This window comes from Rhagoletis zephyria, unplaced genomic scaffold (genome assembly GCF_001687245.7).
Source record: "Rhagoletis zephyria isolate East Lansing unplaced genomic scaffold, Rhagoletis_zephyria_1.1 Rzeph_scaffold_01055, whole genome shotgun sequence".
Lineage (NCBI taxonomy): Eukaryota > Metazoa > Arthropoda > Insecta > Diptera > Tephritidae > Rhagoletis > Rhagoletis zephyria.
In genome coordinates, this window is record NW_016158139.1 from 108,637 (window position 1) to 131,052 (window position 22,416).

Below are 22,416 nucleotides of genomic sequence, written 5' to 3' on the forward strand. Positions count from 1 at the left end.
TTAAAGATGACGGTTTTCTCATGGCCCACTGCACGAAGCTTAGAGTAGAGTGATGTCTTTTAAGAACTTAAAAATTATCCTGGGTTATCAGGTGTCTAGCAATACAAGATTAATTGTTGTATTTCACGAAGTTCTTTAAATAAATTTTGAGCTAAGTAAGCACTGTATTTCGGGGGTTACTACTAGTTTTAATAAATTGTTATTTAATTACAACGCTTTTATCAACTTGCAATGTTGTGTGTCCAGAAACTTTCAATGTTGTGGATCCAGAAACTTTCATTGTTGTGTGTCCGACACCATAAAGCTTTGCTTTGAAAAGTTCCTATAAAAAAGCATAGTGCATAGGGCGACATCTGTAGTGAATAGGGCGAGGTAGATGACATCTAGATGTCGCCCTATGTACTACGTTTGCTACAGCGGAAATAGACGACACGCCGATTCTTTAAATAAAATTAATTGGTGCTCGTTTGTATGTACATACATATGTAAATGCGTGGGTATAGTCCAACCTTTCACAATATCTGGTATTAGTCTTAATTTAAATGTAATAATCATTGGAAATTTGCGCCGAGCCAACCCCACCTGCCCATACGGTGCGATGCCCAACACTTACTGTGGGGATTTCACCTCATGATTAGAAAGTTCTTTTCGAAGCTAAAATATACATAATTATGTGTTATTTATGAACAAAATGTAGGTTAAGTATAATATTCATCTTTACTGTATGCTGATATTCATGCTTAATGAAGAATAATATCAATATTTAAGTACATAATTAACGCTTGTGTTTTATAAACTGGAAAACTCAAATCGTTATTATAGCACTGAATGGAGTTTTCTTAAATGTAAGTTAAAAATTTAAAAAAAGTCCATTTTAAGATTATATTTGTATGAAAAAGGAAAATTTTGTGAATTTATCAAGCAAAATTCTAAGTTTCCGAATATATTTAAGCCTTTATTAAAAAAAAACCAAGGTTTGTATAGTTACACAGATCCAAAAGCCTGCCAGCGCATCCGCCCAGACAGTCCAATAAGTATACCAAAGTTTGAGTGATCTACAAGTTACTAGCGTTTTCAGCATTTAACAGTTCATTATCGCGTACGGTGTAATATAACAAGTTTTCCCCTTAAATATGATAATCTGTACTAGTATCTATAAAAATAGACAATAATTTGCAATGTTTTTACACTTTTGCAATTAGTTTCGGTCACTATTACACAGTCATGACTTGTGCCACTTTGCCATAGTACGGTTTCTGCTCCCTTTCATACCACAGTAATTTTGTATACAACTCTGAATCAACAAAATTCACGCTCCATCTCATTATCAACCCTGATCAGATTTTACCCCCGAGGAGTACTCACAAAGGTTTCTTACTGTATATACTGTGCAGAATACGTTTTTTTTAGACACTGCTGCATTTAGCATATAAACAACCCCTCCAGAAGTGGCAAGCTCGTACAGTGGAAGAGAAAAGGATTGTTAAAGAAACAAAAGAGAAATTACAGAAAGCCTTCAGAGAAGAAATGGGTATACTTGTTGATGTTTCTAAAGCTGGCTTTGGAAATAGCAATGGTGGGAATACGTCCAGGAGATTTTTCCAAAATGCAGAATGCTCTTCTCGCATTACCGGCATCAACTTGGAATTATTCAATAAGTTTAAAGTGATTCTTGAGGTAATGTCAAGTGGCGATGAGGTTAATCACCAAAAATTTTATGATTAAACCCAAGACACTGCCAAACTGGCTGGCATCCAATGTTGCCTACGGTCTACAAAATTCTGATACACGGAGCGCAAGTGATGGCAGAAGCAATTGGACAATTGTCCGAGGGAGCCGCTGAGGCGCGAAATAAGCATATTCGCATATATCGGGTAGAATTTGCAAGAAAATTTTCGAGGACTGAGTGCAACAGAGACATTTTAAATAGACTACTTTTAACATCTGATCCTCTTTCAGGTCGAGCCAGCCAAAGAATAAGAAAAAATCTTGCCATTTTCCGCCGAGGTAAAAACTATTTTGATTGCTGCAACGAACTTAACGAACTTAAATAGGTCGGACGACAATACTGTTGAAGATATTGATGATGATGAAGAGGATTCGGATATTAACAACGAATCGGATGGCAACAGCGAATCGGATGGCACTGACTCCGAATAAAATCAAATTTTCTAAAATTTTTACTTAAACATTTTTTTTATGTTTTTGTTTTATGTATTTTCATTAATAAATCCAAAATATTGATTAGATATTGTTTTTTATTGTATTTTGAGATAATATAGGCCCCTAAATAATTTTGACCGCTTTTTTGGCTCAAATACCCCAAATAAGTATGTACATTAGGGCTGCCAGACGTCCCGGTTTCCCCGGACATATCCCCGTTTTAGACTATTTGTCCCGGTATCCCGGTCCAACCTTAAAATGACCCGGTTTTAATAAGTTAAAAAATCACTACCGGTGTTCTTTGTGAAATAGTTACATGTCCACATAGTTGGACTTTGCGCAAGCAATATTTGATGATCGATATACACTCTAAAAAATTTGTGTTTAAATTTGCGCATATTAAGATAGGTAACCAGTTTCCTCTCTTAATGAGTGCAAATTTACACAATGTGTTAACTAAATTAAACACTGCTTGTTTACTTGTGCTTATCATATGTTTAGCGTTCACAATTTCACAGTTAACAGATCAAATGTTTAAAATTTGCTTTGAAAATTTTTTGTTTAAATTTACGCTTATGAAGAGAGTTAAACAGTTTCCCCTCCTAATGTGTGCAAAATCAAACACTGTCTGTTTACTTTTACATACCAAATTTATCGCGTACAGCAAAATTACACATAAAATGTAGAAAATTGAGTAAATGTCAGCACTTAATGTTTATTATTAGTAGAAAATATATTTTTACTTTCAAAATTTTTGCAATTTTAAACATTTCATATGTACATATATGTATATATTTTAAACATCGAATGTTCAAAATCAAATTTTGCAAACTGCCCTTTCTTAACTATTAGCATCAGCTGTTTTTTATTTGTTTTGCTCGTTTGTTTTTCGTGCATGCTTTACTTCCAATGTAATTTTCGCGACAAACTTTATAGAACATAAAAATGCCAAAGAGAGAAAGAAAGTATAAAATCCTTTCCGCTTGCACAGAAGAGTGCGTCATTTGTTTATGATGTATTTTGAAACCTATTACCGTCATCCCTTGTCAAGATTGGTTTGCAGACAAACCGGTTTCGGCGTTGCGCCATTTTCAGTGTAATTTTTCGTCGATTTGTTTCATTTGTTTTTTGACGTTATAATTACGGTGACCATCCGTTCTGTTTTTTGCAGGACCGTACTGTTTTTCAAAGGTCGGTCCTGCGTAGTTTTTCAAGCATGAAAATGTACTGTTTTTTTCCAAGTGTCCTGCATTTGTCCCGCATTTTATTCGTTATTTTAAAATTATAGGACAATGGATGGATTTTTTTTTAAAAGTGTATTCTGGTACTTTTCGTAGCTTTTCTTCAATATCTCATGAAAAAATATCCCAATCAACGTTATGAATTTACAGCTCGAAGGGTATTGATGTGCCTCTTACCAAAATATATAACTTATCGTCAAAGTCGAAAAAAGTGTGATTTTCAATCAGCTCGAAGGGTATTGATGTGCCTCTTCAATGAAAATTATTAGTGCCACAGGCGACCATTTGCATTTTGTCGTCAAAGTCGAAAAAAGTGAGATTTTCAATCAAATACGCAGATTCATTTGATTAATTTTTTTCATTAAAAATATTCGATAAAGAAGATATATCACTACAGTAAGTTTGGAGCCAAAGATAATGAAAATCGGATTAGAAATGAAGATGCTATGGAGCGCAATCTGCATAAATTATATATTGTTGTAAAGGGCACTTTGTAACTCGTTGTTTACGTCGATTCATGGTAGATTTTTGACAAATAACTGCGAAAAGTACCAAAAAATAAAAAAAAAGGGTATTGTTTTCGTTTTGAACGACTCAAAATTTGCCTATAAAATAATCTTTTAAAGATTTTCACTTTTCGTGTAAGCTATTGTGATTATAATATATTTTACTATACTTTTATAAATATTAATCTAAAAAAAGATTAATATTGATGAAGAAAACGTGACAAGTTTAAAATGTATTAAGAAATTAGAATCATAAATACTCTTTTGATATTTTTATACTACGTAAATATATGTAGGCATATTTTTGAAAAATTGTCCTTCATTTTGAAATCATATTTATGGTCACCGTAGTTATAATACCTTAAAAGAGAGCCTCACTGAGTTGTCAACCCCACCTTTTTTAATACACCTTGGCCATACCTAGTAGTCATAGTTCTTGTGTTAGATTTACCACAGTGTCCCGGTTTGGCAACAGAGATATCCGGCAGCCCTAATGTACATTCTAACTCGGTATGTATTTTGCTGATCTAGTTGTTTATTGCTGTATTTTTACATATGTATGTACTTTCTAATTATGTATGTATGATCACTGTGCAAGAATGATAGAATAGACAATATCACAGTTGTTGTTGGCGAGCTGTCAAAATGCATACAATTTCTACACAGAAATGTAAATATTGCACACAATTTAGTTAAATAACTATAATAAAACAATTTAAGTGCAATTTACTGAATCGAGGCGAAGGTAAATATATTCTTAACTCATTTCGAAACAAAATTTTGAATATAATTTTATTGCAGGCAGTCAGTAGTACAGTGAAATGAAGCTGGCAAAATTTTTGGAGCTGGGAGCAGCGATTTTCTTGTGCGCATGATTTTCCGGTTTAAGAAAATGTGTGAGTAAGACTCATTAATAAGCTGCGTTCTTAAAATAACAATATATTTACAATTGCAGAGTGAGCAGAAATGAAATGTTGCTCCCTACCGTCACCATTGAAATTACTGAGGATGAAGATGCGGTGGAGGCCTCCACCTCAATGCTAAACGAGGATGTGCACTTTTTTGCTATTCTAAGACGCCGTAGAAAATATCGCAATGAAAACGCCAAAAGATCGCACGGCGTTGTTCGAGGAGATCCGCGTGTATGAGTATTTAATGGGTACGGTTTAGTTATTTGTACAACGATTTTGGGTTGCTGCTCAAATGCGTGATCTGAATAAATAACGTTCACACAGCCTTGTAGACAAGTCTACGCTTTATTTATCTGCGTGATAATTTAATAATAATTTCGGGTTTAAATATGGTATTTTTTGCTGAGCTGTCATAGTAGTTTTTGCTGAGTTGATTCCACAATCAGCAGTCAAGGTGACTGACAACATGCCTTTGGATGGGGAGCGAGAGGAAGCACCAAACGAGGGAACAAAGTCTGGAGAACGACTAATAGAGCTAAAATCGCTGAGATCATCGACAAAAGGTAATATTACGAGAAGCAGCAATTTGATCGCAACAAGAGGTGCTACTCTTCCATTAAATGAACTGGAATGTAGACTCGGGATTTGGGAATTCTATTTTAAGCAGATCCTTAGCGTGCAGACCAGTATAGATAAAAGTGGTCTAGAAAGAGATTCTGCAGCTAATGTAAATTATATTGGTGAGGTCGAAGAGCTGTACGTGAGTGCAAAAGCAGGCTTATTAGCGCGGGTGCAAAGTAAGCGCGAGTCGGGAGCTGACTTCAGCATGTCAAATACAATGACCTATGCGGTACCAGCAACTCGCTTTCGACGTGACATAAAGATTCCAAAATTCGAAGGAAAATATGCTGAATTTCCAAAATTCATCGCGTTATTCAACAAGATGATCCATCAAGATGAAACGCTGGATAACTGCGAACGATTCCTGATATTAAAAACTAGCTTGGGTGAAACACCATTATCATTATTCGCAGAATTCGACGAAACTGAAGCAAATTACCCTAAGGCGTTGGAGCGGTTAAAGAAAAACTATGACAAAAAGGCGCTTATGTTCCAGGAACATATCGCTGCAATTTTTGCAATGGAAAAGGCAACCACGGGCAGTGCAGAACATTTGCGAGGAATTGTCAATGCTGTGAATACGAGATTAAGTGCCATGCTATCGTTGGGCAATGATACAGATATCACGAACGCCTTCATCATATACCTGGTAATGGAGAGGTTGGACATGAAGTCACAAGCGAAATGGGGGGAAACCGTATACTATACGAAGGTATATTCATGTTACATCCAGACGGTGTCAAACTCTGGAAGCACGAGAAGCGAAGTTCTTAGGGGTAACAGCCAAGCAGATTCTACCAAAGGATGGCCATAGAGGAACAAAAGGGTTCTTCAATAAGCAAAATGCATCTACATCATTGGCTATAGAGCAATTGAAGTGCACCGTGTGCTCAAAAGGTGAGCACGAATTGGTGAATTTTTCAAAGTTTCTTAATATGAGCGTTAAGGAACGCTATGTGGCTGCGCGTGCATCTAAGCTATGTTTACTATACTTGAGGAAAGGGCATTGTTCCAACGGATGTAGCGCTACCAAGTGCGCTATATGCCAATTACAACATCATGTATTACTACATAGGAATGGCGATGTAACGACTGCTCCAAAAGGGACCGATGCGGAGGGCAGTAACCATCAAGGGGCAACGTCGAAAAAGGCGACGTTGTGCACAAATTTAACATCAGAGGTACAGCAGGTGTTGTTGGGAATCGCGATCATGCTGATCAGGGATCATTGTGGACGTTACTTCTCAGCACGTGCTTTATTGGACTCGGCATCACAGGTCAACCTTATGTGTGATTCTTTGGCGCAGATGTTAAAATTGCCAAAAATATCGTGTGCCTTAGAGGTGAAAGGTGTTAACGGACTTGGCACAAGTATAACAAGAAAGTTTCAAGCAGTATTTAAATCACGTTTCAATGACTATGAGAGGTCCATGCAGTTTTATACGTTACCAAAAATAATTGGAAGAAAGCCTGCCCAGTTTGTCAATATTTCCACCTGGATGTTACCAAAGAACATTAAGCTCGCGGACCAGCAGTTTAACATTCCCGCAAGTGTAGATATTTTATTGGGAGAAGAAATATTTTTTGACTTATTGCGTGTAGGGCAAATCAAGCTTCGTCATGGCTTACCTACTTTACAAAAAACTACGCTTGGCTGGTTGGTATCAGGCTGTTCGATATTATATAATGAGTATCGCTCGAAAACAAGCAGAAGAGAACTATGAACTTCTTAACAGCGCGGTAGAGAGATTCTGGCAGCCGAGCAAATAACAACAAGATCATCGTTTTTAACCGCCGAAGAAGTACAGTGTGAACGTATATTCAAAAAAATGGTTTCTAGNGTTCACAGTTTGATGAACTGTGCGATACAAGCAGAAGAGAACTATGAACTTCTTAACAGCGCGGTAGAGAGATTCTGGCAGCCGAGCAAATAACAACAAGATCATCGTTTTGACCGCCGAAGAAGTACAGTGTGAACGTATATTCAAAAAAATGGTTTCTAGGGACATCAATGGAAAATACGTTGTGAAAATTCCCTTCAAGAATAACATCGACCAGCTTGGAGAGTCAATGCAAATTGCAGAGCGATGGTTCCTGGCACTAGAAATACGACTTGATAAAGACCTAGAAACGAAAAAGGTGTACACAGAGTTCATCGAGGAGTACTTACATGGCACATGGCAAAGGTAGAAAAAGAAGATATCGCGAGCCTAAGGTATTTTCCCCCGCATCAACATGTGCTGCGTCCAGACTCTACGAACACGAAGCTGAGGGTGGTTTTCGACTGCAGCTGTAAAACGAAAAGTGGATTGTCGCTGAACGAGGCAATGATGAAGGGACCTATCGTACGGGATGATTTACTAGCAATCGTACTACGCTTCCGATGTTACAGATTCACATTCACAGCTGATGTGACGAAGATGTATAGGCAAATGTGGGTAACTAAGGAAGATACCAATTATCAAGCGATTTTATGGAGAGCCTCTTCAGAGAAAAAACTGGAAATATATCGACTTTTAAAAGTGACGTATGGAACTACAGCCGCGCCATACCTAGCAGCACGGTGCCTGAAGAAACTTGGCGAAGACAACGTAGAGCAGTTTCCTGTGGGAGCCTGCAAGGTGATGTCTAACTTTTACATGGATGACTTTATTAGTGGAGCTTATACGGAAGCAGAGCTGTTTCAAATTTATCAAGAAGTTTCGGAACTTACCAACTCTGCGAATTTCATGTTGCGCAAATGGTATTCGAATAACGTCAACTTTCTGCAGCAGCTATCTTAAAGTAAAAAGGAAACAACACTATGACTAAATGATGCGGAAATCATTAAAACGTTGGGCATAATTTGGGAGCCTAATCTGGACGTGTTTAGATGTGTGTGGCCGGAGACCTCGCCTACTAAAAAACGTGACCAAAAGAATAGTATTGGCGGAAATGTCAACCTTGTTTGCCGTCTTGGCCTAGTGAATCCAGTAATCGTCAAGATCAAAATATTGATGCAAGAATTATGGTTAAAAAAGGTAGCCTGGGATGAATCATTAGCCATGCATCTGCACCGTTACTGGATAGAGTTTCGAAGTAAGTTGAACGAAATAAAAGATATTAAAATACAACGGTTTATCTTAAGCACGTAAAAAACCGTACGAATCGAGATGCACGGATTCGCTGATGCTTCAGAGCGAGCTTATGGCTGATGCGTTTATATACGTACGGTGGACGTTGAAAATAAGGATACCGTGCAACTGTGGAGCGCAAAATCAAGGGTTCCACCCCTCAAAACAAAATCGTTACAAGACTTGAGTTGATGGCAGCTCATCTGCCATTGGTGGTTAAATTGGAAGAAAATCTTCGCATAAATATGGATGCTCTTTTTTTGTGGAGCGACTCTGAAATTGTACTGGAGTGGCTGAGGGCACATCCATCAACTTGGTCAACCTTTGTGGCCAACAGAGAAGCCTTGATACAGGAAGCGACGGTAAACGCGCAGTGGAGACATGTGCCGTCCAAACAAAACCCGGCTGATATCATATCGAGAGGTGCGTATGTTAACGAATTACTAGAATGATGTTGGTTCACAGGTCCATCGTTCATAGCGAAGCCATATGATCAATGGTCAGCTACTAAGAAGGGCAGTAGTATGAATAAATGCCATGAAGAGCGTCGAAAGGGTACGGTAGCGTTAGTTATGCACCAGCAGCAAAATTACTTCATCAAGTGGCTAGAGGGGCGAAGTGAGTTTGAAAAGGTTCAAAGGGGAGTTGCGCTGTTGCTACGCATAGGATGGCGCATCAAGGGTAAGAAGGGGGCGCTGCCTACTCTGACAACAACAATGCTGGACGAAGCAATAGTTCGGATTGTGTATTGCCTGCAACAGCATTATTTCAGCAGAGAATATCGTGCGCTAACAAATGGAGGTGAAGTGCCCTCTTCAAGCAAATTGAAGGGCTTGAGCGTTTTCATTGAAAGCTGTTACGATTTGGACATTATACGCGTCGGTGGCCGATTACGGAACGCAAACTTACCGTATGATGCTAAACATCAAATGCTGCTCTCGGATGATAGTAACTTCGTCCGTTCTTTTGTGCGTTATGTGCATGAAAAGAACGTGCACGTTGGAATACAAGCATTGACAGGGATTCTGCGGCAAAGGTTATGGATAATGCACGTAAGAAGGGTTTTGCGATCAGTCACGACGAGATGTTTCCACTGTTTCAAGGTGCGACCGCAACTACAACAACAAATCATGGGTAATTTGCCGAGCGCGCGAGTCAATATTTCCAAGCCATTCACTACAACTGGCGTGGACTTTTGTGGCCCTATGATTACCACTTTCAAGCAAAGTGGGATGCGCACTACCAAGAGCTATGTTGCAGTTTTCATATGCTTTGCGANTATTATACGCGTCGGTGGCCGATTACGGAACGCAAACTTACCGTATGATGCTAAACATCAAATGCTGCTTGGGATGCGCACTACCAAGAGCTATGTTGCAGTTTTCATATGCTTTGCGACCAAAGCAGTGCATATGAAAGTAGTGTCAGATTTGTCAGCAAAGGCATTCATCGCAGCTTTGAAAAGAAGAAGCGCGTCGCGGGTTATGCACACGACTGTTCTGCGATAACGGCACAAACTTTGTTGGGGCTCGTCGTGAACTGAAGGAATTTAGTGAAGCCTTCAATGATCAACAAATTCAAGGTACACTCTAAAAAGTGCATGTAAAACTACTACTGAAAAGTGTTTATTTTTCAACCAGCATCTGTTCAAGTATACGCACAAGATGTTCAAGATCTGATTTTGAACATGAGGTGTTTAAAATTTACACATAAATATACACATGAAATGTTTAAAATTACAAACATTTTGAAAGTAAAAATATATTTTTTACAAATAAGAAATACTAAGTGCCAGGGGCGCACGCAAGAATATATTTTTGGGGGGAAAGGATTTATACCTCTAAATATATATCATCAGAAAATACTGAAAATTCGCTCTTTAAAGTACATTTATGCAAGTTTTATGTACAGTATGAAATAAATAAATAACCTTTTTAAAGTTTCAAAAATGCATTTTATTTACATAAAATTTACAAAGAACTCAGACATTTTCAACCGGCTTCAAAAAAGGGGAGGTTATCAATTCTTCGGAATATTTTTACTTCTTTTATTTATTCCACCGCATAACTTTGCACCGCGTGAATCGATTCCAATAATTCTTTTCTTACCGGAGAGATGGTACCTTAAGGGTCGTCCCGTAATTTGGTTTAGATCCGATCATTAAATCATGAAAAAATTAACGGTTAAAGATGCACTCAGCTTTCAAAAGTAATACAAAATTTTACAAAAGAATTTTAATATAAATAAATAAATTAATTTAACGAAATTTTAACACTGTTTTATTCATTTTCGTCGATTTCTGGTTTCTCATTTTTTAATACTTCGAATAACGAAAATTTAACTGAACTTGTAATTTTATCATGTATGTAGCTCATTTTGGTGGAATGAATTCCAAGTTAGCAAATTAAGTCTTCGAATGCTTATTAAGTACATATCAGTAGTAAAATTTTTTAGGCTGTAAAGCGTAAAAAGCAACAGTAAGTGAGTATGCATTGCATATTTTTAGGACAATGTTTTCACTCGCAGTTAAACTTTAAAGAGCTCTCAAGAAAAAAGAAAAATTCTTCCAAAATGGCGCACAAGAAATGGGAAAGAAATTTTTTTCTATCAAAATTTCTTAAATCATAATAAGTTAACCCCAAACCCCTTGTGTGCGCTACGTGACAAATTTGATATGTAAAAGTAAACAGACAGTGTTTAATTTTGCACACACTAGGAGAGGAAACTGGGCTCGAATCGTCACATACGAGATCGTATTACTCGTCAAGTAAAAACACAGTTTTCGGATTATGAACGACTGACGGTATCACGTAATTTTCTTTCGTATGGTTTTCGATCCGTGAACGGATGTTACGATTCGAGCCCTGGTTACCTCTCTTTATATGCGTAAATTTAAACGAAAATTTATTAGAGGAATTTTTAAACATTTTATGTGTAAACTGTGAAAATGTGAACAATTAATGTTTAAAACTCAAAAAAAAAACAAATTTGAAATTTGTTCTACGCCACACATAATAATAATAATAGATTGGCGCTTACACATATGTTAGTGTTTGGCCGAGCTCCTCCTCCAAATTGTGGCGTGCGCCTTGATGTTGTTACACAAAGTTTTACGCCGACTCCGAACGGCGATTGTATTTTTATGGGAAGCTGTTTTTCATGGTAGAAATACACTCGGAGATTTGCCATTGCCTGCCGAGGGTCGGCCGCTGTTAAGAAAAAACCTTTTTTCTAAATTTTTTGCGATGTTGCTTAGACCTGGGCTTGAACCCAGGTGCTGCGGAGTGGAAGCACGCACTGCTTACCACTACACCACAGCGGCCGATCTACGCCCCACATATGATAAGTAAAAGTAAGCAAGCAGTGTTTAATTTAATTAACACGGTGTGTAAATTTGCATTCATTAAGAGAGGAATCTGGTTACCTATCTCAATATGTTAAAATTTAGACANGTATTTTTATGGGAAGCTGTTTTTCATGGTAGAAATACACTCGGAGATTTGCCATTGCCTGCCGAGGGTCGGCCGCTGTTAAGAAAAAACCTTTTTTCTAAATTTTTTGCGATGTTGCTTAGACCTGGGCTTGAACCCAGGTGCTGCGGAGTGGAAGCACGCACTGCTTACCACTACACCACAGCGGCCGATCTACGCCCCACATATGATAAGTAAAAGTAAGCAAGCAGTGTTTAATTTAATTAACACGGTGTGTAAATTTGCATTCATTAAGAGAGGAATCTGGTTACCTATCTCAATATGTTAAAATTTAGACAAAAATTTTTTAGAGTGTACAATTTCGAACTTTTTACTCAATAACAGTATCGGGTTTCGTCATATTCCACCGCGCTACCCGTATTTTGGTGGTTTGTGGGAGGCGGCGGTCAAATCAGCAAAATACCACCTCACACGTATAAGTGGAAGCGCGTTTCTGACTTATGAAGAGCTTAGCACGGTCGTGGCAGAAATCGAGGCAACATTAAATTCGAGAACATTGACTGCAATGTCTACGGATTCAGACGACGAAGCAGTCTTAACACCCGCACATTTTCTGGTAGGCAAACCGCTGGTAGAAATATCGGAGCCTGTCATTGAAGATGAAAAGGTCTCGCTGTTGAACCGCTGGCGAAGACTTACTACGATTCAACAGCACTTTTGGAAAAGGAGGTCAACTGAGTACTTGCATGAGCTGCAGTGTAAATCAAAATGGACAACAAAAATACGCAACGTTGCTGAAGGGGACCTGGTATTGGTAGCAGACGAAAAGCTACCTCCCAAATGTTGGACAATCGGAAGAGTTGTGAAAGCAGTGCGAGATGAAGCAGGTCACGTTCGGGTGATAGACATTAAAATTAAACATGGATGCATTTGACGGGCGATTCACAAAGTAGCTCTGATTCCACCGCCTGAATGATGCGAGTTGATCTGGTAGTGGACAGATCAAGGTCGCCGGCATGTTACGGAGTTGTGCTCTACTATTATTTCTCATCATATATATTTGTTTTAACATATTCCTTTTGTCACATTGATTCCTTATATTGAATTGCTATTTACACTATACATACATACATATGTAGGGAGATAACATGTTTGCTGACCTAGTTATATATTATTATTATTTTGCTGAGCTAGTTGTTTATTGCTGTATATCTACATATGTATGAACATTCTAATTATGTATGTATGATCACTGCGCTACTTATAAGCAGGTCTGCTGGTTAAATAAAAGGGAAAAATAAGTTTTCTTTTATCTTGGCATAGCTGTACGAGCCTTAAGAATTGCGTTTTATTTGGTTGAAGAATTTAAGAGGAAGCTAAAAACCATTACTTCCTAAACACCCCGTGTAATAAAATTAAACACCGGCTAGTTACTGTTACATACCAAATCTTTCGCGTAGAGTAACATTACACATAAAATGTTTAAAATGAAGTAAATATGAGCACTTAATTTTTATTATTAGTAGTAAATGTATTTTTATTTTCAAAATGTTCGCAATTTTAAACATTTCACGTACATATTTATGTGCAGGCATATTTTGAACATCTCATGCTCAAAATCAAATCTTGAACATCGTATTCGTATATTTACACAGATTCTGGTAGAAAAATACCACCTTTCAGTGGAAGTTTAATATGCAGTTTTTAAGGTGAATGTTAGAAGTGATACAGTGATCTTTTTTTTCGGTTGAAAGATTCTTGAAAAAGCCACCTATAGCCCATGCAAAAAAAACAGATTCTACCAGTAGATCAGTGATGCACAGAGAGAGATTTTGCTCTGTGCGCGTCAATATAAAATCTACAGTGAGCTTTGAAGAGATCCGCCCCGGGCCTTTTAAAGCCTCACCTTGTACTTTATTAATTGTCGTAGCAAAGGCTACCTTTACCGGGAAATGTTTTCATACTAATTGGAAAGGCATGACTGGAAAATTAGTTTATGGGGTGGTAAATCCGACTGATTCAGGGAGTTCAAAAATTCTATAGGATATAATTGATCATTGCTCACATATTGTTGAACAGAACCTGAACTGAGGTAAATCGTTTCTTCACCAAATAACGGATTGGAAATAATATGCTCATTAATTTTTGTGCAATCATCATTTTTGGACATAATATCTCTGCTGAATAAAACTAGGGAGTATTGTTATTATCAATTTGCGTGACATTGAATACGGAAATAATAATACTGTTGTAATTACAATAACATTTAATAGCTTCATTGGAGTATTCGTGTGAACTTCTAAATCGCCAATACCTGATTAGAGTAGCCATTCAGTAAAAACATTCCCGCATATCACGGATAACTCATGAGTTTTAACCTGTCGCCATAAAGGTGATCCCTTAACTAAACTTTCAACGATGTCCGTCCTACTATCATGTCTAACGACAGATAACACTTGATGGAATTCTCTACCAAACAGAAGGACTTTGCCTCCAAAAAGGAAACTATTATTCATTATGTCTTCCAAAAGTCGATCTACTACTACGCTCAGTGCTTCTTTGGGAACCATCGATATCTCATCCCAAATAGTGAGGTCCGAGAAATGGAGAAGTTGTGCATATTACGTGAACTTCTCTCCTTCCAAATTAAAAATTTTAAAGGAGATATCGATTGGTAACAGGAAAATAACTTTGAAAAAAAATATAAAGATGCATGTAAAGATTAATATTTTTAAGACAAATTTTTTGTCAAAATCTATGTATTTAGTCACTAAAATTTCAAGCGGTTAGCAACCCTTATAAAAAAGTTTTTTATTTTTGCATCAATCAGTGAACTTTTCTTCAAAATGGCGTTTCAAACATTTAACATTATGGAGTATTATGGCAGATATGGCGCTTTATTGACCGGATCCAGTGCTTTCAGCTTTTTAAAACCCACTTTTTTTAATAAATAACTAGATTTGAACAACGTTACTAAAAATGTATGTATATGAGCTTCCCTGCTTCAAAATGAGATGTAATTCATTAAGTGTGATCAAATATTAAAGGAGATATCGTTTGGTAACAGAAAAATACCTTTAAAAATAAGTATACAGATTGAGCTATTCAATCTTCATATTTGGTGAAATCCTAAATATAAAAATACAAAGCATCAGTGTTTTTTATTTCTAAACCGCAACAAGAAAAGGTGTAACTTACGTAAACCAGTTGAAAGCTAGCATCTAACCGTGGTTACGCACATTTGGCATTAAGTGCGGTTCGCGAGCGAAATGGTAGTGCCCAAAAAATTTATTTGAAAAGGAAAAATCGCCCAAGGCGATTTCCTAAATTTTTACGCGCAAATATCCAACAAAAAATCGCCAATTTGGCGCTAATTTGCCTAGTCTGGACACTCTGCTCTTTGCCTTGCATAGTAATTAAATAATTAACTGTTTAATAAGCAATGACAACATACCGTCTAAACTTTTTGGGAGCTCCCCATTCTGTTGATATCATGACGTCAAAATATGGTTGATACCAAAAGTCGTATCCACATAATGCCGTTTGGTCTCCTTTGGTCCAAGTGCCTAGGCAGCTGAAATTCTCCGCTTCAAATAAAATAAAGTCACCTTTAGCGTTACCGTCAGCATCACCAAGTGTGGAAATCATGACTTTTCCATCAGCCAAACAATGTGTGGTATGAGGAGCAGTAACATTATGACTGTTAAGAACACTTCCATCTATAGTTTTCCATAAAGAAGGCTTTCGTGGGTCAGATACGACATCCAAAATATAAATGAAATCAGAATTTATCGAAGGCAATATTAATTTGTCACGTTTAGGGATTTCTTTAGCATTAGAATCAACATAGTAACAGCTGGAGCAAGCATTCCATCCCGAATGATGTAATTCATTTCCTCTGCGGTTGGTAAACGTTCTATGGATTACCTGTTAAAATAAATTTGTTTACTGAAATAAGTATTGACATTTATTCAGGTAATAATTTGGGCAACGAAAAATTTGCTCTTTAAAGTTTAATTTGTCTAACCCACGTCTAATCCTTATTACTTACTTGAGTAAGGATTGAACATGGATTAGAGGTATGAGCCACTTATCAGTTTATTGCAGATGACCATCCATATATGTAAATGTATGTATATATGCTTAAAAATTAAATATACACCAGAACTTCAAGGGAGATCTCCCAATGTGAGCAATAAAAGAGTACTCCCTTTGATTTCGGAGCATTACGAGAGATTTATGGGTTTTGACCTCCTTTATAACTCCGTTAGGAGTTTCAATAAACAACTTTTTGATTAAAAAGCAGATTTTTGACAATTGCTCAATTGTGACAAATTCGGAGCGGCGTTACCCAATTGAAAGTTTTTTGGGGTGGGAGATTTTATATCCTAAATTTTGGATTATGAATAAAATAGTTGTATTAATATTTACCTTTTAAAAATAATGAATATCTTATCTTAAAAACGTTTAAATTTTACGCTAAAATCGACAACAACTTGCCAAATCATTATTTTAATATTAATACAATTTTAGTGAACATATTTTAAAATTTTTTTAGTGTCCTCATGTCATCTGATTATTTCACAATGTAGTTTTCCATATCGGATACGATAATTCTGATATAATTCAGACACTGAAATTACACTTTTCGATGTGTTATTTGATACATATTGTCTTTGCCCATTTAACAGCAAATGGAATTTACTTTGGGACCCATGGGTCGTGAAATTTTTCCAGCAACACATATTGTTTTCACATGAAATTTTGACACACCCAAAAACGAAAAATAAAAATTTGTGTAGTTCAGGGGCGGTTTAGTAAATGTTTGAAGGTTGTTTTAATATATCCTATCTTATTATATATTTCTTAGCTTTGGTAGAATGAAGTCTAATATTCTTTTTTGGTCAACTATGATGTTTGATTTCATTTCTTGCAACCATTAGTTCATTTCGCTTGAGGAGTCACAATGCCCATACTGGCTGTACCGATTTTTTTTAAATTTCGGACACAAATTTTCCAAGAATGGTTATAGGCTAAAGCAAAACCAATATCTAAAGGGGGTGTGGAACCTCCCATAGAAATCGAATTTTTCATAGTGCATATCGCTGCAAGCAGTGGCATAGCGGTGGGGAAATATGTATGTCATTGAACTACAATTATTTACTTTTGAATTAATAACACAATACTATTTTATCCTTCTGATTTAAAATTTTTTTATTTCAGACGGATGACAAATTATCCTTTAATGAATATATGAGTAGTCCACTCGCAAACAGCGTTATGTGATTTTACAAAAGTAAATCATAAATTAAAAAAAAAAACGTCTACGACAACAGGTAACATCCGAACTGTATCTTTTTTATTACCTGAAAATTTGGATAAATAAGAGCCTAATACCATTAAAAAAATAAAATTGCAGTATGGTAGATTTGCAAATTTTATATTTAAAAATTTAATATTGCAAGTTTTGAAACAGTAACTTTTACATAGCTAGCTTTTTTTAGCTTTTCGCGTTCTCTCCTCTAGGAAGATTGGTTTGCTTCTTTTTTGCGACCTCTTCCACTAGGCAGAGACATTTGAAAGTGTATAAATAAGTATTATAGCGACTTTTGCAAGAGTAGTTAACATTTCATGCTATTTTTTCAGAATATAGAAAAAATTTTCACTCTGCTGTTAGTGGACATGAAACCCACCAAAAACTAAAAATCTAAAATAAAATTTACATAACGCACTTTGCAAGTGGACTACTCAATTGTTGAATATGCTATCTTATTTGTCCCTTCTTTTTATACAATTAAGGAGCGGCTGAATGGTTTAACGATGTTAGCGGTACATAATGATGTGCCGATTACAACACAAGAAGTAATTGAAAAAATGTGTGTTAAGCAACGAAGATTAAAAATCGCTTTATAAGTAGTAAGATTTTGTAGACTTGTACATAAATAAATGTAAATAGATACGCGTAAATATATAAATATGCAGATATATTGAATGTGTAAAAACTGAAGTGTATACTAACGAAACTTCTACAAAACAAAATTGGACTACACACTAATTAATTAAAATGATGTAGTAATTTAATTTTTTAAATTTAAATAAAGCATGAATTCCTCAGGGAATAACCGAGTAGACAAAAAATATATAACGGTAGAAATGGCACATACATACATATATGAAAGAATGCCCACAGGCGACGCCATCGTTGCCACTAACAATCTTTTCCCCCCTACCAATTTTCTTCCCAAATCCGACCAAAATCGTTTACAACCTACCAAATAAATTTCAATTACAAAAAAGGATTCTGAAAGCATACAATTCATCTATTTAAGATCAAAAGTTCCGAATACAAAACAATTACATACATACATATATGTACTTTGTACATTTTAAAACAAACAAGAAATAAATAAATGCAGACACAGTCTTAGGCACAGATATGAGATCATTGAAAATTTTGTTGGTTCTATGAATTATATACATATGTACATGTTATGTACCGCAAAGTTAATTGTTTTTTAAAGTAAATTTAAATCAATTAATTGCACATGCAAATCTTTAGCAGCTGACCACACATCAAGCTCACTTAGCCTCAGTAAATTCCACTGCGTGGTTATTATATCAGGAACGCAATCTATGAGATGGGGAAACTTTAACAAAAGGGGTAAAATTGGTAAATCTTCGTTAGAAACTACCTCAGCTGGTGTTATTATTTGTAAAAGTTTTATATCTTCACGCTGGAAATCAAAACTTAAACTTATTTGGTCCAAAAACTCTATGTAAAACTTTAATATATTGGTTTTAAGATCAAGGATTCCAGAACAATTGACGTCACTTTTCATAAACATCTCAGCATTTTTCTAACAAAAATGTCAGATATTTCAACATGATTATATTCATTTTTAAAATCAACATTAATATGTTACTGATCGCACCTTTTTTAATCAAGTTACTCAAAATTTAGAGATAATGTACTTTGATAGTTGCATATAAGTATGGCATAGAGAGCTTTCAGCTTGGAACTCTTTGTTAAGATTGTTAATTATGGGGAAAATTTAAGATACAAATAAAAAATAGCATTTGGATTTGCAACACATTCCTTCTGCCAGCTCTGCAGATCGCATACAGTTTACTTCGTAAAAGCGGGAAATAAAATAAAGTTTCAAACTATCCCATTGCTCCATTCCCGCCCATCCGGCTAAATTTTTGCGCCGAGTCACGAAAGGCAGGAGTTTATTAAGTGTCGAGATCTAAAACCAAGGCGAATTTATACAAGGTGGTGTTACTGGCGAATTTAGATTAGATAGGTTCTTCTGAATGTCAAAATGATGTGTTTGTTGTAATATGAATTCGCCTAGTTTACAACATTTCGACATTCAGAAGGACCGCGGTGAAAACCTAAATTCGCCAGTAACACCACCTTGTATAAGTTCGCCTTATCTAAAACTATTCAGCTACAGAACCAAATTCATCAGCTGATTATTATGTATTTATGTTAGTCAATCATTTATTTAGAGAGGATAGAATCGCTTTCTTAATGCTGCAAAGCGTATCAGATATATCAAATGTGCTGGAATGAGAGTTAAAATCGTGGCATAAGTAACGGAGTAGCTCGTGTAATTCAAAATTAGTTTTACAAGTTTTCAAAAAAAGGGAACAAAAGTGTCTTGATACCCTGGATGGAACATTAAGGCTAACTTCACCCAGAAGAAGCGGCCTTGAATTTAAGCCTGTCAGTAATTTAACCATAAAAAACACAACGCTTCCTAGTGAAAGCCATCGTGTTTGAGATATGCCCAAGATTTTGTGGGGTTTTACCGAACAGTAGTCCTGAAATTCCTGCAGTTTATTTATCCTCTTTGGACTGTGGGAAAAGAAACTAAATATGTTGCGGCACAGTGTCTCAATGCTTTTCGGCAATTTTTTACAAGCGTAGCTTGAGCAAAGATGAAGTGAGTGCATGTGCACTTTATATAAAATAAATCGGTTTCTGCACTCAATAATGTTTTTAGCCCGCCCAAGTATCCAGCCATAACATTGGCTCCATCGTGACCAAACCAATTAGGTTTCTTATTTCTAAAGGCAGGATTGGCTAATAATTAAAAGGTACAATTGGCAAATATTTATATTCAAAATTTGTTTGAAATATATATTTTTATAATTAAGAATTTATAAACTTAGTTCAACTATCCGACCAAAATTTTACTTTGCCGACCAACCTACCAAATGAAAAAGAAGCGACCAAATTTGGTCGGAAAAGACCAACAGTGGCAACACTGGGCGACGCACTATAGGCAAAACACGATTTTTTTCAAAATCGTAGATCTTCGCTTAGAAAAGAGATAATGGAATGCAGCATTTAACCCTTTAATGCAGAGTCTGACATATATGAAACGCTTTTTAACCCTTTCAAGGCAGAGGAAAAAGGTTCCCAATATGCTTTTGAACGTGCTTTTTCTCATGTTGACGTAGATATTAATCGTAGAAAATTTTTCCATAGTAAAATAATAATAAAAAAAAATAAATAAAAAAAATAAAATAAAAAAATAAAAATATTAAAAATAAAAATAAAAATAAATAAAAAATAAAAATAAATAAAAAGTGCGTTGAAAACATATTGAGACCCATTTTGCCTCTGCCTTGAAAGGGTTAAAACGCGTTTCATATATGACAGACTGCATTAAAGGGTTAAATGCTGCACTCTCGTAAAGATATCGACCAGTATAACCATTTTTGTTATATAATTTTTTTTGTGAAAGATTATAGTTTACGAGTTATTAGAGTTTAAAGGTAGCTTTCCTTTTTCCAATCTGGCCACTCGGGTACAGCATCCAATGTCCTAAGAATCGAGTTTTAAGATAAAATAAAGAGAAATCTTTCAGAAACAGTGCTAATGGTGTATTAAGTGTAGGGTTTCTAGTGGAATTGGAGCCAAAATCCAAAATTAAAAAAGTGACATTTTGAACGGTATTTTGAGGGTTAAGTTATTGTTGTTGTTCTCTATAGTTGTGCTATATTAGTTGCGTTCACGTAGCTGTTAATTGTTCATGTTTAACCAAAACTTACAAGTTTATGCGTTCGCGTACGCAAAAAACTTGCAAAGTAGGGGAAATTGAGAGAGCAAAGTGACATTTCATTTTGAAGGGAAGCTGCTGGTTTCTGCTGGAAAAATTTTTGCCAACAGCAATTTGCCAACAGGAAAACAGCTGATCAAAAACAGCTGTTTGGTATTTACGCAAATCACAAAATTGAATTTGATGGTTTGGAAGTTAAAAATTACAAGATGCGACTGATTAAACTTGCAAGAAACAAGTAGTTATTTGTTTAATCAATAAACTGTGTCAATATAACACTTTGCGATGACTTTTCGTACGTTTTAAATTTTACACTTTTGAATGTAAACAAAAATTATATCAGCTGTTCGTCTAACTTGCAAGTTTCTGCAAATTTTCTATTCGCGTACTATTTGGGATATTTTTCTCTTGTGAGAGAACAGATGACACGATAAAAACAATTTTCATTCCATTAACTCTTTTCTAAGCGAAGATCTACGATTTAAAAAAAAATCGTGTTTTGCCTATAATGCGACGCCTCTAGCCATTGTGTATCACAACTTTAAGTTATCGATGGAAATTTTTTTTAATCCGCCCCCTTCGCCAAATCCTGGCTACGCCACTGGCTGCAAGTATTTGTGGTAGAGTTCTGGGACTTGAAGTCAATCTCAATCTTTATTGGAAAATGCAGCATGCCACCGTAGAACTTAGAACAGGGGTAAAGGAATCGGGTATATGAAAAAGATCTCGTAGCTATTGAAAAGAGCTAGCGGTGTAAGCCATATAAACTAAAATTCTGGTGACGCATAGATACCTCTAGAAGCATTTACCTAGAATACTGGGATGAGGTATTTTTCCAATGGAAATATGTACAGAAAAATGCGGGCAACACCTTCTGGAAAGTAACATGAACACAGGGCGTATCCCTAGAACCATTTTAAGCTAAACCTTGAGCGACTACATTCTTGCCAAACCCACAGGCATAAGCTGAAATTGCGTCGCAAGTTTTACGATCGGCTTGGGTAAGGTTTAACCACTTAACCCCACCTTTGTTTTCGCCGATACTGAATTCTATAAACTGTCAGCTTTCACACAATTTAAAATGTACATGTGTATTTAAAAATGTCATGAAAATTGTGTTGTTAGCTTTGTGCTGCAAAAATGTTGCAAGCTTTTTCACAGCGTGAATAGAATACTACTTTGCAGAGGAAATGTTGTGGAATTTCACGCTTATTTCACAGCAAGAAATTTTATATGCAATTTAGCAGCTTTTTCACGTGAAACAGGAACAAAAACTATGCTTAAGGACAAAATATTTTTAAATCGACAAAAAATTAATAAGAAAATTTGGAGGATTTTAGATATTGGGTACGGTAGCAC

At 36.0% G+C, this 22,416-nt stretch overlaps 1 protein-coding gene across 1 annotated transcript in view; it reads right to left on the reverse strand.

The window, feature by feature from the left end:
* Positions 1-22,416, reverse strand: part of LOC108362618 (selenium-binding protein 1-A) — a 156,893-nt gene that overhangs the window by 106,155 nt on the left and 28,322 nt on the right. Inside the window, exon 2 of the mRNA XM_017615675.1 lies at positions 15,441-15,913. Within this exon, the coding sequence (XP_017471164.1) occupies positions 15,441-15,913 (473 nt within the window). The remainder of the gene's footprint in view (positions 1-15,440; positions 15,914-22,416) is intronic.